The 17,842-nt window shown below is 41.4% G+C and overlaps 1 protein-coding gene and 1 long non-coding RNA gene across 2 annotated transcripts in view; one reads left to right on the top strand and one right to left on the bottom strand.

Moving 5' to 3' along the window:
• The window catches only part of LOC136612021 (uncharacterized), a 516,282-nt gene that overhangs the window by 383,970 nt on the left and 114,470 nt on the right, over window positions 1-17,842 (bottom strand). The gene's annotated exons all lie outside the window — the stretch shown is intronic.
• CAMK1D (calcium/calmodulin dependent protein kinase ID) overlaps window positions 1-17,842 on the top strand; it is a 254,369-nt gene that overhangs the window by 224,846 nt on the left and 11,681 nt on the right. Inside the window, exons 6-8 of the mRNA XM_066592044.1 lie at window positions 3,175-3,250; window positions 13,958-14,070; window positions 16,498-16,576. Coding sequence (XP_066448141.1) covers window positions 3,175-3,250; window positions 13,958-14,070; window positions 16,498-16,576 — 268 coding nt within the window. The remainder of the gene's footprint in view (window positions 1-3,174; window positions 3,251-13,957; window positions 14,071-16,497; window positions 16,577-17,842) is intronic.

The raw sequence follows: 17,842 nt of genomic DNA, 5'->3' as shown, positions 1-17,842 counted from the left end.
TACTGGCATGGATATCACAACTGAAAGAAGCAGTGCAAAACCGAAAAACATGGAGGGAACTCGCCTTTAGGATCGCCGAGGGTTGTGAACGACTAACCGGCTAACAACAACAGCATTTAAATGACTGGGGATGGTAGAAGGACCAGTATGATGAAAAAAAAGACTAGGCGATAGTAATTGCCCTAGAGTTAGAGCTTTCTTTGCTAGAGTTTTGTCGCCATTACCAAGAATTGACACAAAAATTGGATCTTTATGTAAAACAGGGATATATTTATTCACTATTCGGCCTAGCTCTTGACATTCACAACTAAACGCAGTGGAAAATACTACAGCAGCACAGTTGTGTTTTTTTGTAGAGGAAGACCTGTACAAATTGTATTTTTTAATGGTGCCATTAAATGTACCATATGACATATTCAAAAACTTCAACCCCAAAAAGATAGTCTCAATACATACAACCTGGGGTTTGCATCTGGCTCAGTGCTTTATATGGTATAAGTATGTTCATTTATTTTGCGTTGGAACATGTGACTGCTATTAATGTATTGTGATATGATGATTGTTACACATTGTATTCGCTGTACAGAACCCAATAACTAAAAATTAACTTTTACTATTCTATTAAAAATTGGGACCCACTACTATAAACAAGGACAAAACATACAAAACATTAGATGAACCCCATTATAGTGGAGAGATACCAGATTTGGTAAAATAGACCACTATTCGTGCTTGAGATAGATACTACTAAAGAAACCGCGACAAAACATTTACTGATAGGTCCAAAATAGGACTAATGGCTTACTGGTTGCATCTATATGCGTGTTGGTTCAATCAGAACTGTAAGTATACATGGAACCAGTGTATAATTATGCTGGTATATAATGCTGTGTCTAGTCCAAGAGGAATATTATATTCAAAGTCGCTGAGATTATACAGCTTATTAATGGAAAGCCCTTTTGTGCCCACCAATAAGGGGACCACTGTATGAACAGTATAAATGATTGAATCAAATGATGTACAATGTCTTTTCTTGTGGTCCACCTATTAATCTTATAGGCTCCACAAGGGTTCAAATACCTCTTAGACTGATTGTTGATATGATAGGATGATACTTTAGTCTCTACTGTAAATACTAAAGCTCAAATGGCAGTCTAAGGTCTACCAGTTCTCCCTTGTATTGTTTATAGACTAATATCTAGAGGGGAATAGTAATCTATCTGATGAAAGTAAATTTACTCAGTCATGTACTAAGATGTCTGTTTCTTTAATTAGAGCATGAGTGTTAGCTCAATACGTTAGCTAATAGATAATATAATATCTAACTCCTAGTATGGTATATTCTACTCCTAGCATCAACGCGTTTCCTCAGCTACTGAAAACACTGTAGCTGATTCATCAGGATGGTGAGGGTTGGGTCATATATCCATGATAGCAAGCTGATTGCTTACACGCAGCCACAAACACTTATGAACGGCCGCTATGTTCTGTCTCTGAAATTAGGCCGTATGTACACCACATGCCCTGATGTTTAGGATAGGTGTTCCATATGCCCACAGAGAGTCCTAATAATGAGCTGAATGTGTTCAATATTATTCATGCAGCCACAGACACACAGATATGGCCACTGGATGCAATGCCACAGTTAGACCATGTGTACACAACTAGCTGTGATGTTGGGCTAGATGTGCTCCTGCAGCCACACACATGCATCCGCTGGGATCAGTGCCCCAGCATAACACGCGTATGGGACATCAACCACTATATTAATGCAGATTTGACTAATGATGTACCGTTTTTGTGTGCGGGCTGCACTTTCTTGTGAAACTTGTAAATTTTAAATAGAAATATTTTAATATGATTGGTAAATAAAGATTTTTTTAAAATAAATATTTCTAATCTAAGTATTGAGGCTATCTTTTTGGGGTTGATATAACTATATACACTGACCATGTGTATGCCCACTGTTATTTTGGAGTACTGATATTCAAAAACTTACAAAGAATTTTGAGTGGAATAAAATGGGGGGGGGGGGGAGCAATTGTGCCGTTGTTTTTTGGATTATGTTTTGGCGTTCACAATGCACTAAAAATGCCATGTTCATATCCTTATATGTCACTTATGTTTTACTGGTTTAAAAAAAATAAAAACTTATTTGCTTTCTGTCATTGTATTCTGATACCCATAGGTTTTTGTAGTTTTTTTTTTTTTTGAGAAGGGGTTGTGTTCAGGTTTATTTTTCGCTAGAATAGAATGATAGTTTCTCTTGGTATTTTGGTGTGGGGAGACAGGGTGACCTAAAAACAGTTATGACATTGTGTATTTTCTTTCTGGTGGCATTCACTATGTAGGATGAATTCACTATTTAAAATAGTGTTATTTTTCGTTCCAATACAATATGTTAACATTTTGGATTCATATAGACGTGGTGCCACCAATTTCAATTTCAATTTTAATGAAAAATTGAAAGGATGAGTTTTAAACTTTTAAGATTTTTTTTAATTTAAATATTTATTAAACTTCTTTCTTCTAGTCAGTATACATATATATATAATATATAAAGCGCTGCGGAATAAGTTGGCGCTATACAAATAAAGATTATTATTATATATATATACTGTAATACTTCTACAAACTGTAAAGCATTGTGAAATAAACCTACCATAACACTGTGTGGAAGCTAACTTTATGGAAATCGTTATAAAGGACCAACAGATGGTCTTACTTTAAATAATCTGAAAGACAACTTTGCAGCTGAGCGGAACCCGACGGGCCCCATTATAATTAATGTGGTCCGTTCAATGCTGTTGGGTTCCATTCTAAAACTGAGCCATTCGGCCGCGAAGATTCCACTTTCCTATATATTTTTTTAGATATTACAGATTTTTTTGTTTTGTATATCTTAACATGCTTATAATAAAATAAGGAAAAGGTTCTGTCCCAGTGTCCAATCTGTTTTATCAAAACTGGTGCAAAGTAAAAGTAGAGTTTGTTCCTTCTGTTTGTAAGATGAAAAAAAACAAGATCTGAAATGTAGTTATTTCCTATAGGCAGCTCATACACTCTTAACTTGTCTTAAATACTATCCTGATGCAGAAAACATCCCCGAGTTGTGTATGTGTAGTTTCTCTGTCTGTGAAAATAAATACTGAAGTATGTCTTTCATATTTTCAGCTCCAGAAGTCCTAGCCCAGAAACCTTACAGCAAAGCTGTAGACTGTTGGTCTATTGGCGTAATTGCATATATTCTGTAAGTATGACTTATAATAATAACTTTCTAAATTGCATATTATTTTAATTGAATGGGGAAGATTTTTCCTCTCATATCCGGTAAAATGGAGTACAACTAAATCTATTCTAATTCATACCTGTTTTTCTTCACTGACACTTTTTCTCTTCAGAACAGTGACAGAAAATGGATAAATGACTTGGTGTTAGTAACATAAATGGCAGTAGAAGAGTGTTGTACCATTGTAGTGATCAGTAAAAGTAGGTTCATTGTTAAATGGATTTTCCCTCAAAAAGTAATGGCATACCTCTAGAATATGCTGTCCCTTCCTGATCATTCTGGGCCCTCAAAACATGCTGTGGCACTTGTAAGTCATGCTTACTGGATAGCCACTCAAAAATGGGCACAGCCCATTTACCAAAAGTCTTTTTCTTGGCAAGAAGGCACAAATGCTTAAAGGGGTTGTCCCGCGAAAGCAAGTGGGGTTATACACTTCTGTATGGCCATATTAATGCACTTTGTAATATACATCGTGCATTAAATATGAGCCAAACAGAAGTTATTCACTTACCTGTTCCGTTGCTAGCGTCCTCGCCCGATTAGACGCGCTTGCGCAGTCCGGTCTTCTCCCTTCTGAATGGGGCCGCTCGTGCCGGAGAGCTGCTCCTCGTAGCTCCGCCCCGTCACGTGTGCCAATTCCAGCCAATCAGGAGGCTGGAATCGGCAATGGAACGCACAGAGCCCACGGTGCACCATGGGAGAAGACCTGCGGTCCACCGTGGGTGAAGATCCCGGCGGCCATCTTCGCAAGGTAAGTAAGAAGTCACCGGAGCGCGGGGATTCGGGTAAGTACTATCCGTTTTTTTTTTTTTTAAACCCCTGCATCGGGTTTGTCTCGCGCCGAACGGGGGGGCTATTGAAAAAATAAAAACCCTGTTTCGGCGCGGGACAACCCCTTTAATGGTTGCAGAGACCAGATGTGGCACAATACATTTAGGCCTCCTTCCCACGAACGGATTTCCGCCGCGTTGCCCGCAGCTATTAGATTCTATTGAACCTAATAGCTCAGGGCACACAGTGCGGAATTCCACCGCGGAATTTCGCACCATGAAATCTCCCGTCCTCACCCGCGGCATGCTCTATTTGCCGCGGGTGTACACGCTGACGGCTTCCATTGCAGTCAATGGAAGCCGTCCGTTCACGCTATCTCCCGCTGTAACACAGCTGAAGATAGCGTGAAAACGCTTTCCCGCCTACCGCCGCGTCATATGACGCGGCCGGCCGCGTCATGTGACGCGGTGGGCGTCATGTGACGCGGTGGGCGTGTCATGTGACGCGGTGGGCGGGGAAGTGTCATGTGGGTGCGAAGAAGCCGGATCCACTGGTAAGTATAGGGGCTCTGGGGGGTCACGCTCGTGGGCAGCCGGCCTTAAAAGATTGCAAAACACATAATAGTATTTAAAAATTGAATGTTGCAAAATGTAACTCTTTTTTTTATTCAAATCTTTTTTATTAAATACATTTTTCTTGGTACAGAAACAGTACAAACACACAGACAATAACAAATCTCCCCAGTAAACAAGACCCAATAGTCTCTCCTGCAGTGTCTCAGCTTATTGTATAAAGTTCCTTGGATTTTTCGCAATCACCGAGGAGCACTTCACAGACCACACAGCTCAACGTCACCTAGGATGTAAGGGTTAGCATTTCCATGACATAGTTATCTCATTTGACATTATCCTCTTGTCAGGTGATTTTCAAAAAGACTGAAGGTGTGCAGCCATTTGAACCAAACACTGTAGTATTTTTGTGGTGTTTTTCTTTTATAATAAATGCTTTTTTCCCACGTTTGGATTTAAGTGATTTTTTTTCTTAACTCAGCCAGATCAGGGGGAGCTTCGTCTAGCCAATACTGTGCTATCAGTTTCCTGGCTAGACACAGTATCCTAGCTACTGCTAGCTTTTCATTTTCTTCCAGGGGCACATCATTCACATATCCTAAAATACATACCAGTGGTGTAAATTCCAGTTGAATTTCATACACAGCGTGGATCAGACTGCACACCTCGGTCCGATATCTCTGCAGCTTAGGACAACGCCACATCATGTGTATAAGGTCTGCTGTATAAAATCTATGGAGTGCGGTACACCCTATGCAATAAATATATTTGTGATAGTCTACGAGACTCACTCAAGGACAGTTTGGGGGTCATCTGTAAGGCCTCATGTCCACGGGGAAAATCAGATCCGCTGCAGATTCTACATGTAGAATCTGCAGCGGGTCCCTCCTGCCCCGCGGACATGAGCGCTGAAAATAGCAATTTAAAAGCATTTACCTTTCCGTAGCGGACGGCGAAGATCAGCTGTTCCTCACGGCCGGATCTTCATTTTCGGCCGGCGGATGAATTCCTGACGCCGGCGGCACATCGCCGGCACGTCGTCGACGTGCCGCGCGCATGCGCCGGGCACATCCGCCGAGCCGAAGCAAGGGAGATGCAGCCGTGAGGAAGAGCAGAGCTTCGCGGCCCGCTGCGGGTGAGTAAATGCTTTTAATTCCTATTTTAGGTCTCCCGCGGATCCGGACGGCTTCCATAGGCTTCAATAGAAGCCCGCGGGAGCCGTCCCCGCGGGAGACCCGCATGAAAATGGAGCATGGTCCAGATTTTTTCATGCTCCATTTTTTTTAAAATCACTTTTATTGACGATCCGCGGGTATTTATGTACCCGCGGGTGGTCAATGCATCCCTATGGGGTGCGGATCCGCGCGCGGGAGATCCGCTGCGGATTTTAAATGTCATTTTGCCCGTGGACATGAGCCCTAATACTTCTGCCCACAAGGATTCTTCAATAAGGCCAATATCTTCCTCCCACTTACTTCCCGTCACTAGAGGATAGCGCAGATTTATCTGGCTCTGTATACTGGAATATACACAGGATATCTTCCCCTTAGTATTAGTTGTACCCCCTACGATCTCTGCTGGCAGAAGTCTCTCAATCTCTATATTTTCTAGGCCTTTCTCTGCTTGAAAGGCATGCCGGAGCTGCAAATATTTGAAGAATTGAGAATGTGGCAGGCCGCATTCATTCCTCAATTGGTCAAAGGATTTAATATGGGTTCCTGACACTATCTGACCCAGACGCTTGATTCCCAAAATGTATCTCTTAATTCCGCTCTTGAGTTGTTAATTTTTTTTTTTTTATTATTTTCTGTTGGCTCAAACATGCGGTGCAATGATATAGTAGATCCGTCCATACAATGATTAGCTGCAGAGTTTTACCATTACCTAACTCATATTGCCTGTCTGTGCTATTTGTGAATGAGTCCATGGTACCCAATTAGATGCAGCTTCACACTGCTCTCTATTGCTTCCTGCTTGTGATTTAATACATTTCTCTCTGTCAGCTATTACAAGCAGGATGCTGAGGGGAAGTATGTGAATGAAGCAGCATCTCATAGATTTTGCACAAGAAAGTGCAGCTCTCTGTGTTTGGATTCTGGCTTGGCTTTCAATTCCCAGTCATTGTTTCAAGGCTAGGATAAAGAGTTTAACATTGACTTGCAGGAATGCTGCCTTCCAATAGGTGGTGCTGCAGAGGTATTGTTCCATCTCCTGTATTTGCATATTACCCAGAGGAGCATGAATGGCCTTATAAGTCTCCTCACTCACCTTCTAGGTGCTCTCCTTAGGTAGAAAAGATGGCGTTCCTAACCCAATAGTTATGAAACTGTAAATAAGCCAGCCCACTCTGTATAACGTTGTTTTGATTTCTTTGTATAGGCACAGTGGGCTTTGAGATGTAAAATCCCACAGTGTGCGCACACATAAAATAAATGTAACCATTTCCTAAAGAGATCCAGACGGCGTCCTGTCAAATCTTGTACTTCAATATCATAAGCTACCCTTAGATCGGAGGAAGTTCAGTATTATAAATCTCTTCCTCCCCTATGCCTCAGAAGGGCAAGATGCATGTATGTAACACGATTGTTGTTCCTGGGTTATAAATGTAATTTCCTAATTGGTTCTATTATAAAAACATGGAAAAAGTTTATTAAACTTCAAAAACTTAGTTTTTGCAGTCTGCACGTAGAAAGGCTAAAAATGGCAAATTACAAACGTTTGGATTTTAGGTAATAGAAGGATAAAAAACATTATATGTCAAACCAACCATATATTTTATCCAAAATGCTACAAATGCATGAAGAGAAACCTAGAAATGTGTAGTTTTGAAAGATTTGCGAGGGTATATCCGATCGCTTTCACGGATTAATCCCCAAATGTAGTCCCCCATCATGTTTTCATTGTAGATTCCTTGGTAGCAACTTTCAAATTGTAAGATGTCTTGAAGAAAGCGCTCTCCTCTGAATAGGTATCCATGTTCTTTATAAATCTACCAAGATGAGCCTCTAGCGATTCTCCGCTCGCGGGATTTAAATTGCAGCATACTGCGATCAGCCACGATTCTCCGCCGTGAGCCTGTGAGCTCTCCCCTGATCCCCGGCAGCGGCTCCCGCAGCAGATATCACTACGCCCGTGGACAGGAGGCCGAACAACTACTTTCAAAGTAAGTACTGCCCAATTAAACAGGAAATAGCGCTTTCAAACCAGGAACAGAAAAAAAATTCAAATTTTGTTAAATACAGACATCTGTCTGCGATGATTTAGTGAATCCTGCACTGAGCAGGCAGTTGTACCAGATGACCTTAGAGATCCCTTCCAGCTCTACCATTCTATGATTCTACAGGCTGCAGGGCTGTGCCTGCACCTGCATTAGGGGAACCAGAGGGTTAGAGGGAAAGAAGGAGACAACTGGGATGACTCATATATGGTAGTTCAAATAATGTAGGTATTCTTGAAGGGGAACCTGACTTTACAGAAAACTAGTCAGGTTAAGCTGCAGTGTGTGTACATGAGGAATAATACCATTTCTGGCCATCATGTGACTTATTTCCTGCATCTATTACAATGTTTTCCCTCTGTAGACTGTGTGTCTGATTCTCAGTTCTCTTAGAAATGGTGGGAAGAGCCTGCTGTTATGCTGTCTTTTATATAATGTAAACAGAGAAAAACGCAGATTCTGCCCCTAACTGTCTGTAACTTAAAGGGGTTGTCCCGCGAAAGCAAGTGGGGTTATACACTTCTGTACGGTCATATTAATGCACTTTGTAATGTACATTGTGCATTAATTATGAGCCATACAGAAGTTATCAGAAGTTATTCACTTACCTGCTCCGTTGCTAGCGTCCTCGTCTCCATGGTGCCGTCTAATTTTCAGCGTCTAATCGCCGGATTAGATGCGCTTGCGCAGTCCAGTCTTCTTCTTTTCTGAATGGGGCTGCTCGTGCCGGAGAGCGGCTCCGTGTATCTCCGCCCCGTCACGTGCCGATTCCAGCCAATCAGGAGGCTGGAATCGGCAATGGACCGCACAGAAGCCCTGCGGTCCACCGAGGGAGAAGATCCCGGCGGCCATCTTCACCAGGTAAGTAAGAAGTCACCGGAGCGCGGGGATTCAGGTAAGCGCTGTGCGGTTTTTTTTTAAGTCCCTGCATCGGGTTTGTCTCGCGCTGAACGGGGGGGGCTGTTGAAAAAAAAAAACCCCGTTTCGGCGCAGGACAACCCCTTTAATCACAGAGACATAACATCATGATGGGGGACAATACATAAGAACTGAGCAGTGAAGATTTGATTACAGTAGATAAAATACAATAAACAATCACTTGCTATTAGCTGCAGTCATGTCTGTGTGAGTATATCTTTCTCTCATCCTCCTGCCCCTCCATTCTGCCCTCATAGACTTCAGTTAACATGATGACTCACCCCCCCCCCCCCCCCCCCTCCAGTTCATGTTCTGCAGTTGTGATGTTTCCAGTAACAGAGATAACATCACTTGACAGCAGGCAGTGAACATGTTGGAAGGGAGAACCCTAGTGGCCAGCAGTGTAGAAGGATTTTTCAGCACAAATATGTCATTTTTAGGTAACTAAAGTAAGCTGCTTCACATAAGCACAAGTTGTGATTACTTAATCGGCCAATGCTGCACTAAATAGGAAAACGGCATTTGCTAGAGTTCTTAAATTGTAATTTTAAACTATCACATTAGATCAGTTAAAGTCTGGTAATTGTGTTTTATTAGAGATATAGGCATTTTCTGGGTTGCTATGGTAGCCTTTTGACACCACTAAGTGCAGCCATATTAGTTGTCAGAGAAACTTGGATAAGTTTCTCAGAAACTGATGGTAAACCTGTCACTGTCATAAAGCATGAGGAATTGTTTATCCTCGGGTTCTGAGATGCTAATTTAAAAGTGACAATGTGGTTCTCCTTTTCATTCTTCAAAGCTTGCATGAGCTGTGTGACCGGCACATGCGCAGTACATCTGTTCCTGCCGAGGGCAGATTCATCAGACTGTGCTGTGCATGCGCTGGTCCCAGAGCTCACGCAAGAGTTCGATCGCTGCAGTGGCGACGTGAAGGACGTCTGCATGTCACTGTAGCATAGTGGGGTGGTGTTTTGGGAGATACACAGGCTAGCAGGGACATCCAGCCCGCCCACTGGACCACTCTTTTATGCAATTATGCTTTGCCTAGGATGTCTAAGAAAACAACTGTGGCAAAGTGCAGTGCGGTGTTGTTTTAACAGTGTAGATGGTTGGAGAAAAACTGATGACTGTTTCCCTTTGTGTTAAAATAAGATAGCTATGCTGGGTGAGAAGATGGCTAGAAGGCTGGTGGAGTGTTTAAACTAGGGACTGGGGGGTAGGGCAAAAAGAGAAATAGGGGGATAGTCAGTGTAGTTAGTGACCTGGGTCTAAACTATGGGAATGGGGGTCGAGCAGGAGGTGGGGTTAGTACAGTTAGAACTGTCAGATCAGCTAATAATAAAACTGTATAAATTGTATGACCACGAATGCAAGAAATCTGATCAGTAAAGTGGGTGAGCTTGAAGCAAGAATGACTGATGAAAACTATGATATAGTTGGAATAACGGAAACATGGTTTGATGATAAGTGCGATTGGGCGGTGAATTTACAGGGTTACAACCTCTTCAGAAGAGACTGTGGAATCCAAAAAGGGGGAAGGGTATGTCTGTACATTAAATCTTACTTAATGCCGAGGCTACAGGAGGATATAAGGGAGGGAGGTGAACATGTGGAATCTCTATGGGTAGAAATACAGGGAGAAAAAAATAACAAAATCCTGATAGGGGTTTTTTATAGACCACCAAAAGCAACAAAAGAAACTAAAACCTTACTATTAAGGCAGATAGAAGTGGTGTCAAACCGCAATGAAGTAATTATTATGGGGGCTTTAATTATCCGGATATAATATGGGATAACGAGACCTGCAAATCTCATAGAAGGTGATAAATTCTTGAGAACAATTAAAGATAACTACCTTACCCAACTTGTGCGGGAGCCAACTAGAGGGAAGGCCACTCTGGACTTAGTACTAACTAACAGACCGGACCGAATAATGGGGGTGCAGGTTGAGGGGCACTTGGGGAACAGTGACCACAATATATTCAACTTCCAGCTGTCATTCAATAGGAAGCCTTATCAGGGAGCGACAAACAAACTAAACTTTAGTGAAGCAAAATTTGATCAGCTTAGAACTACTATCGGTAACATTAATTGGGACAACATCCTCAAATATCAGTACAGAGGACAAATAGGAAAAGATTAAAAGGATCCTAATCACCTCATGTGAGCAGTTCATTCCCTTTAAAAAAAATAAAAGAACTTCAAGTAAAAGGAAACCAATGTGGCTCGACAAGAAGGTAAGAGGGGCAATAAATGAAAAAAAGAAAGCGTTCAAACTACTAAAGCAAGAAGGCAGCGAAGAAGCGCTAAAATCTTACAGGGAAAAAAACAAAATATGCAAAGATGAGATCAAAATTGCTAAGGAAGAAGCAGAAAGACTGATCACCAAAGAGAGCAAAAACAACCCTAAACTATTTTTCAACTATATTAACAGTAAAAGGATTTGCACTGAGAGCACAAGCCCTTTAACAAATAATGCAGGAGAAATCATTGAAGATGATGGAGGGAAGGCAAATCTATTAAATAGTTTCTTTTCAAGCGCATTCACAAACGAAAAGGAAATGCTACACGAGATGCAGGGGAATAAAATGAACCACTCATAAAATATCTCATACCAAACGCAGGAGGAAGTGCGGAACCGGTTAAAGAAGATTAAAATCGATAAATCGCCAGGCCCAGATGGAATATACCCAAGGGTACTAAGGGAACTAAGTGATGTGATAGCTAGGCCACTATATCTAATATTTATGGATACTATCAAGACCGGGGTTGTACCATTGGATTGGCGCATTGCCAACGTGGTTCCAATTTACAAAAAGGGGTCAAAAAGTGAGCCTGGTAACTACAGGCCGGTAAGTCTCACTTCAGTAACTGGAAAAAATATTCTAGGGGTTTTCTGAGAGACACTATCAAAGAATACCTCAAGGACAACAATGGAATAACTCCTCACCAGCATGGGTTCATGAGGGGTCGATCATGTCAGATCAATCTGATCAGCTTCTACGATGAAGTAAGCTCTAGGCTGGACTTGGGAGAGTCTATTGATGTCGTATATCTAGACTTCTCTAAAGCATTTGACACCGTGCTGCATAATAGGCTGATATATAAAATGAGACAGCTCATTGGGTGAAAACGTGTATATGGGTAAAGAATTGGTTCAGAGATAGAAAGCAGAGGGTGGTAATAAACGGTTCATACTCCAATTGGGCCACCGTTGCTAGTGGGGTGCCACAGGGTTTAGTATTGGGCCCCATTCTGTTCAATATATTTATCAACAACCTGATAGAGGGGCTGCACAGTAAAATATCAATATTTGCAGATGACACAAAATTATACAATATAATCGATGCAACGGACAAGGTATGGCTAGAAATGGACCTAGATAAGCTGGGGGCTTGGGCAGAAAAATGGCAAATGAAGTTCAATATTGATAAATCTAAGGTTATGCAAATGGGCAGGAGAAACGGATGTCACCAATATACACTAAATGGGGTACCACTAGGGAAAAGTGATATGGAAAAAGACCTGGGGTACTAGTGGATTGTAGATTTAACTGGAGCAATCAATGCCAATCTGCTACAAAAGCTAATAAAGTCTTGGGGTGCATTAAAAGAGGTATAGGGGTGAAGGACGAGAACATTATCCTCCCACTATATAAGGCACTTGTCAGGCCCCACATGGAATACTGCGTACAGTTCTGGTCACCGGTGCTCAGGAAAGATGTCACAGTGCTTGGGGGGGGGGGGGTCAAAGAAGGGCAACTAAACTAATACATGGAATGAAGAGACTGGAATACCCAGAGAGGCTATCAAAGTTGGGATTATTTAGCCTAGAAAAAAGACAGCTAGGAGGAGATCAAATAATCTTAGGGTAATTGTTAATCCGTGTATACAGGCAGGTAGTAACTATTAGAGGTTGATCCAGGGATTAGTCTGATTGCCATTAGGGAGTCGGGAAGGAATTTTCCCCCAAATGGGCTAATTGCCTCCTTCCCTTTTGGGGTTTTTTGCCTTCCTCTGGATCAACAACATAGGAGGATTAACAGGCTGAACTAGATGGACATTGTCTTTTTTCGGCCTTACATACTATGTTGCAAAAAGTTATCATATACAAGTTAAACTTTGCTGCATCAGTATGTTGGCAGAAAAATAAAAAAGTTAAAATAATCACTGCATCATTCAGTACCAGACTAGGCTGTGCCCTTAACAGGTTATCAACGTAGCCAGTAATAATCATATATGTTAGGCCAGTTTAGCACTAACTTATTAAGGATGCATTTATACATCCATAATGCAGACAAGTGTCCCGCTCCAACCACAGATCTACTGACCCGAATTCAGGGTATTATAAATCCCTATTTTTTTTCCAGTGCTTGTAACATCATTTACAAATAAATACAGTATTGTATGGAAAGCTGAGGCTTTCGTGAAGAAAAAAACTATATTTAGAACAAATAGCTGAACATCAGCCATTACCGGAGATTTAACGCACATTGTAATCCAAGAATAAACTGAACTTAATGCACAAATGCCAATCAGTAATATATAATAATTACCTCCAGACTGTTTGATTTGGTTTATTGTACATTCTGTCAATTACACCCATGACAGCAAAGTATGTTGCTCAAACGAGTTCCTTTGAGTTTGACATTTCCTGTTATTTTAGAACAAAGGTCTATTTTACACAGATTGCTCTTTTATAGCCGTGTCTGCATTGCCTTGTCAAATTGTAGAGCACCGTATGTACACATATTTTACACTGCTGAATTGTAGAAGTGTTTACAGACTTCTGCTTAATAAATGTACAAGATTACATTATTTTTATTAATTTATTAAGATAAGCGACTACATATGTATCTATACAGAAGCATCAATGCAGATGCACTGAACTGGCTGTAAAACATTTTCTTACCACCTCCACTAGAATACATTGTACACATAAGAGGATAGCATTGGACATGCATTGTGGTGTTCTCATAGAAATGATATGCTTACAGAGTTTTGAGGCTTAGCTTGTTTTAAGTATAGTATAGAAGGAAAATTACACCCTTTCGGAAATCTTGTCTTATGTTCTATAAGGATGACTTTAGAAATCACATAATTATGTTATTATGGATACTAAAAATGTTATTATATCTTGAGTTTGAGTATAGGTCAATGGTAATAATTTTATAGGTATCTGTTCTTTTAGACTTTGTGGGTATCCACCTTTCTACGACGAAAATGATTCAAAATTGTTTGAGCAGATTCTGAAGGCAGATTATGAATTCGACTCTCCATATTGGGATGATATATCAGATTCAGGTAAGAGAGACGCTGAAATAATTATTCAAGGAACACTTTATTGTCTTATTATAATAGTATTAATGTATCATAATTTTTTTTAATTTCAAGAATGTTATTGGGTTTTTAAAACAAAGGTTACAAAGTCGTATAAAGAAAAAATGTGTATGTGACCTTACAGTTTATATGCCAGTGTATAGTAATTATATAAAGTCTGTAGATGTAGAAATCACGTACAAAAATATAGCAGCTGGCTTTTTCTTATACTGTCTTCTCTGTTTTTTGTCTTTAAAGGGGTTACCCAGCCTTTAAAAATTGATAACTTATCATCAGAACAGGCCATTGATATCTGGTTGGCTAGGGTCCATCTCTCAGAATCCCTAACAATGAGCTCATTGAAGGAGTTGCAGTGCTGTGTTCAAACTTAGGGCTCTTTCCCACGAGCGCATAGCGGCCGGCCATTTTCACGTCCGGCCGATATGCACTGTGAGGTAGAGCATTGGATTCCACTGTATCAGATCACATAGGCGTATTTGTGAGACGTAAAAACGCCGGCCAAGCCAATATAGCGCCGGGCGTTTTTACGTCAAGGCCAAAACATAGTCCTGGAACTATGTTTTGGGCCGGAATACGTTGGCCGCTGAATGGGCTCCTATGGGAGCCCATGGCAGCGGCCATAGGTGGGAGGGAGTTTAGCAGTGTGCAGACTCACCTCTTGTTCCAGCTTGTTCTGTGCAATGGGAGAGGGTAGGGGCGGGACTAAGCGCGGTCTGCCCCGCCCCCAACATTGATGCTATGGACAAGGAGTGGGGCGGAGCTAAGTGCCCAACCTCTCCCCGCCCCTTGTCCATAGCCATCAATGGGAGGAGGCAGGGTGAACTGGTGCTTAGCTCCGCCCCCTCCCATCGCACAGAACGAGCGGGGAGGAACAGAGATGGGCCTGCAATGGAGAGGGGGGGGAAATGGGCGATGGCTTGGTAAACTCGGTGCATTTGCGCCAGGCTCACCAGGTCATCTGAACAGGCGCACAAACGTTTGATTTGTGCACCCGTTCACTAGATTTTGTGCTCCCAATATAGCGTATATCGTCCGGCCGTGAAAACGGCGGCCGATATGCGCTCATGGGAAAGAGCCCTAAGAATGTTATATTATTTGTAGCAGCTATAGTGAGTACTATAGGCTTGTTGCATTGAAGTGAATGAGCCAAATGGCTCCACAGGATAGACCATCAATATCTAAAGACTAGGTAACCTCTTTAATCTTTCTTGCTCTGTTGCTAAGTTTAGTTTTAATCAACTCTAAAAGTAAAATTCCAAGCCATTACATGCTCAATGTATTTCAAATCTGCACAAAATTGCTCAGACACGTACTTTGTATTCTATATAATAAAGCCACTTGATAAGTCCAATTCCTATTTGGTTGGTTTCAGGATACAATATTTTCAACAAACAGTGGTTTTTCTGAAGCCATTGTAACATGCAATGTCAGAGCCAGTCCAGACTTGTGATATGTGCACTTTGCTGGAAATCCCAGCCACTCAGTATGGACACTTCTCTGGTAACAATCTGTATTATTGAAGTGCAGGCACTGATTGGCTGTCTAGTAGCACCTCTCTACAGTACGGTGTGGCACTGCATGTCCTGTACTGCCATTTAGCTGTACCAGGATAAGCAGCTTTGGACACCAGGTGACAAGAGGCTCTATTTTATTATTATGGTGCACTGTGTGTCAACCTTCAACTACAAAGCATGGCAAAAAAAAACCTCTAGTATGTAAGATTTAGTTACATTAAACCCCTTAAAGGCTGGACAACTCCTTAGTGATGAAGCTGCTATGATGGTGAGCTATGCGTCTGGATTCTCCAGTCCCCAGAAATCATTTATTCTTGGGGGGAATGCTCTATAGTTTTCCCTGCTGTGGCCACTGTAGGGGACATTTAGTATTACATGAGTGACCATATAACACATTGTTGCATTGAGTCTGCCAGAATGGGCCTGGCTCTTTGGTTTTATAGGGGATTCCAAGCAGAGTAGTCTTTATGAGATAACCCCTTTAATAGATGTATGCAAGGTTAAATGAACTTTTGAACCTTTGTTAAATCAGAGACTATTTGTCTTTTTGCTCATTATGGATGTGGTCTTATGATTTGACAGATGGAGCACAATAATGTGATTGAATATACACATGGCTCCTAATAAAACAGTCACAAATAATCATGTACTGGATTAATAATTCAAGAAATTTGCTTCATTATCAAACTAACAAGGCCTGTGATTACTTGGTAATCTTTCATTTACTTTAACATTTTTTAAGCATCCGATATTCTGAAAACAAATACAAAGAACTATAAATTCCCTGCAAATTCTAAAAAAGCAAACATCTGCCTCATGTCACAAAGCAGAATGTAGTAATTGTTTCATATAAGCTTCTTATTTTGTATTCCAACAGCTAAAGACTTTATCAGTCATTTAATGGAAAAGGATCCAAACAAGAGATACACTTGTGAACAGGCCCTGAGACACCCATGGTAACTATACTTCACTGAGTTTAAGATACTGTACTTTAGGAATAAAGCTTTTTTTAAAGGGGTTGTCTCATCAAAACAACTTCTTTCATATTTTTTTTTAGAACATATGGATGTCATATAGAGGTCCTCCTCTTGGACCTTCAATAATAGAGTGGGGAGACACTAACCATGAGTGGATGGGCATTCATGTAATACTACATTTCCCCTGCCGCACCCACATGGGGCCATCATGCACTAGAAATTGAGAAAATAGAGCAAAACAAACAATACATTTCATTGCAGTCTTCTTTAAATATCTGCCCTTATAACCCCAAACTGCTTTATATTAAAGGAATTGTCTCATCCAGGCAACCCCTTTTCAGATTGAAGCCGGGCGGCAATCATCTGATTGTTGCAGAGGTTGTCCTTTATCATAAGACAGCTAGGACTTGAAGGGCAGATATTTATAACATGATTAAAAGTATATTATACTGTCTCAGGCCTCAGTCAGACTGGCGTTTTTTCGCGCGATTTGCGCATGCGCATGCGTCCGGCGATTTTTTAAAACCATTGCTTTGCAATGGTATCGGACACATGAGCGCTTTTTATGCGCTCGTCCGATAAATTATAGAACAGAAATTGCAGATCGCAATTCATGAATTCATGAATGGGTGTGAGTGAGACTTGCCTCTGATTGGCTCAGCGCTGAGCCAATCAGGGGGCAGGTCTGACACACACCCCCTTCACACCCACTGCAGGCCGGCCGCGCTGAACTCCGTCTGCCGGGACAAGGTGAGTATATATATTTTTTTTATTTTAACACATTTCTGAATGAATTGCAGGGAAGGGCTTATATATTTAAGCCCTTCCCAACAATTCATCGCGCGCACGCCCGCAGCGCATTGCTTTCAATGGAGCCGGCTGTATTGCCGGCTCCATTGAATGCAATGCGCTGGACAGCTCCGGCCCGTTTCTAATGAAACGCGGCTAGGAGCAGATTTTTGGGCCCCGGTCACGCGATTTGCGGATGCGCATCCGTCATGCGATCCGCAAATCGCGTGAAAAAACGCCCGTCTGACTAAGGCCTCATGATGAGAATGCAATCGATAGTTCCCATAAACAGCTCATCCACAGTAATAATCTTGATCATTACAGTGTTTAGGCGCAGTATTTAATGCTGCTTATGTTATTTAGTGTTTACTGTAGTGGAGTAGCTATAGCTGGACCTAGGGTCTGCATCTGTGCAGTAAATACATAAAGTAGCATTTCTTGGAGGCATTTTTCATC

This window comes from Eleutherodactylus coqui, chromosome 2 (genome assembly GCF_035609145.1).
Source record: "Eleutherodactylus coqui strain aEleCoq1 chromosome 2, aEleCoq1.hap1, whole genome shotgun sequence".
Lineage (NCBI taxonomy): Eukaryota > Metazoa > Chordata > Amphibia > Anura > Eleutherodactylidae > Eleutherodactylus > Eleutherodactylus coqui.
Note: the sequence above shows the minus strand (reverse complement) of the source record. Positions and strands in the feature narration are given on the sequence as shown.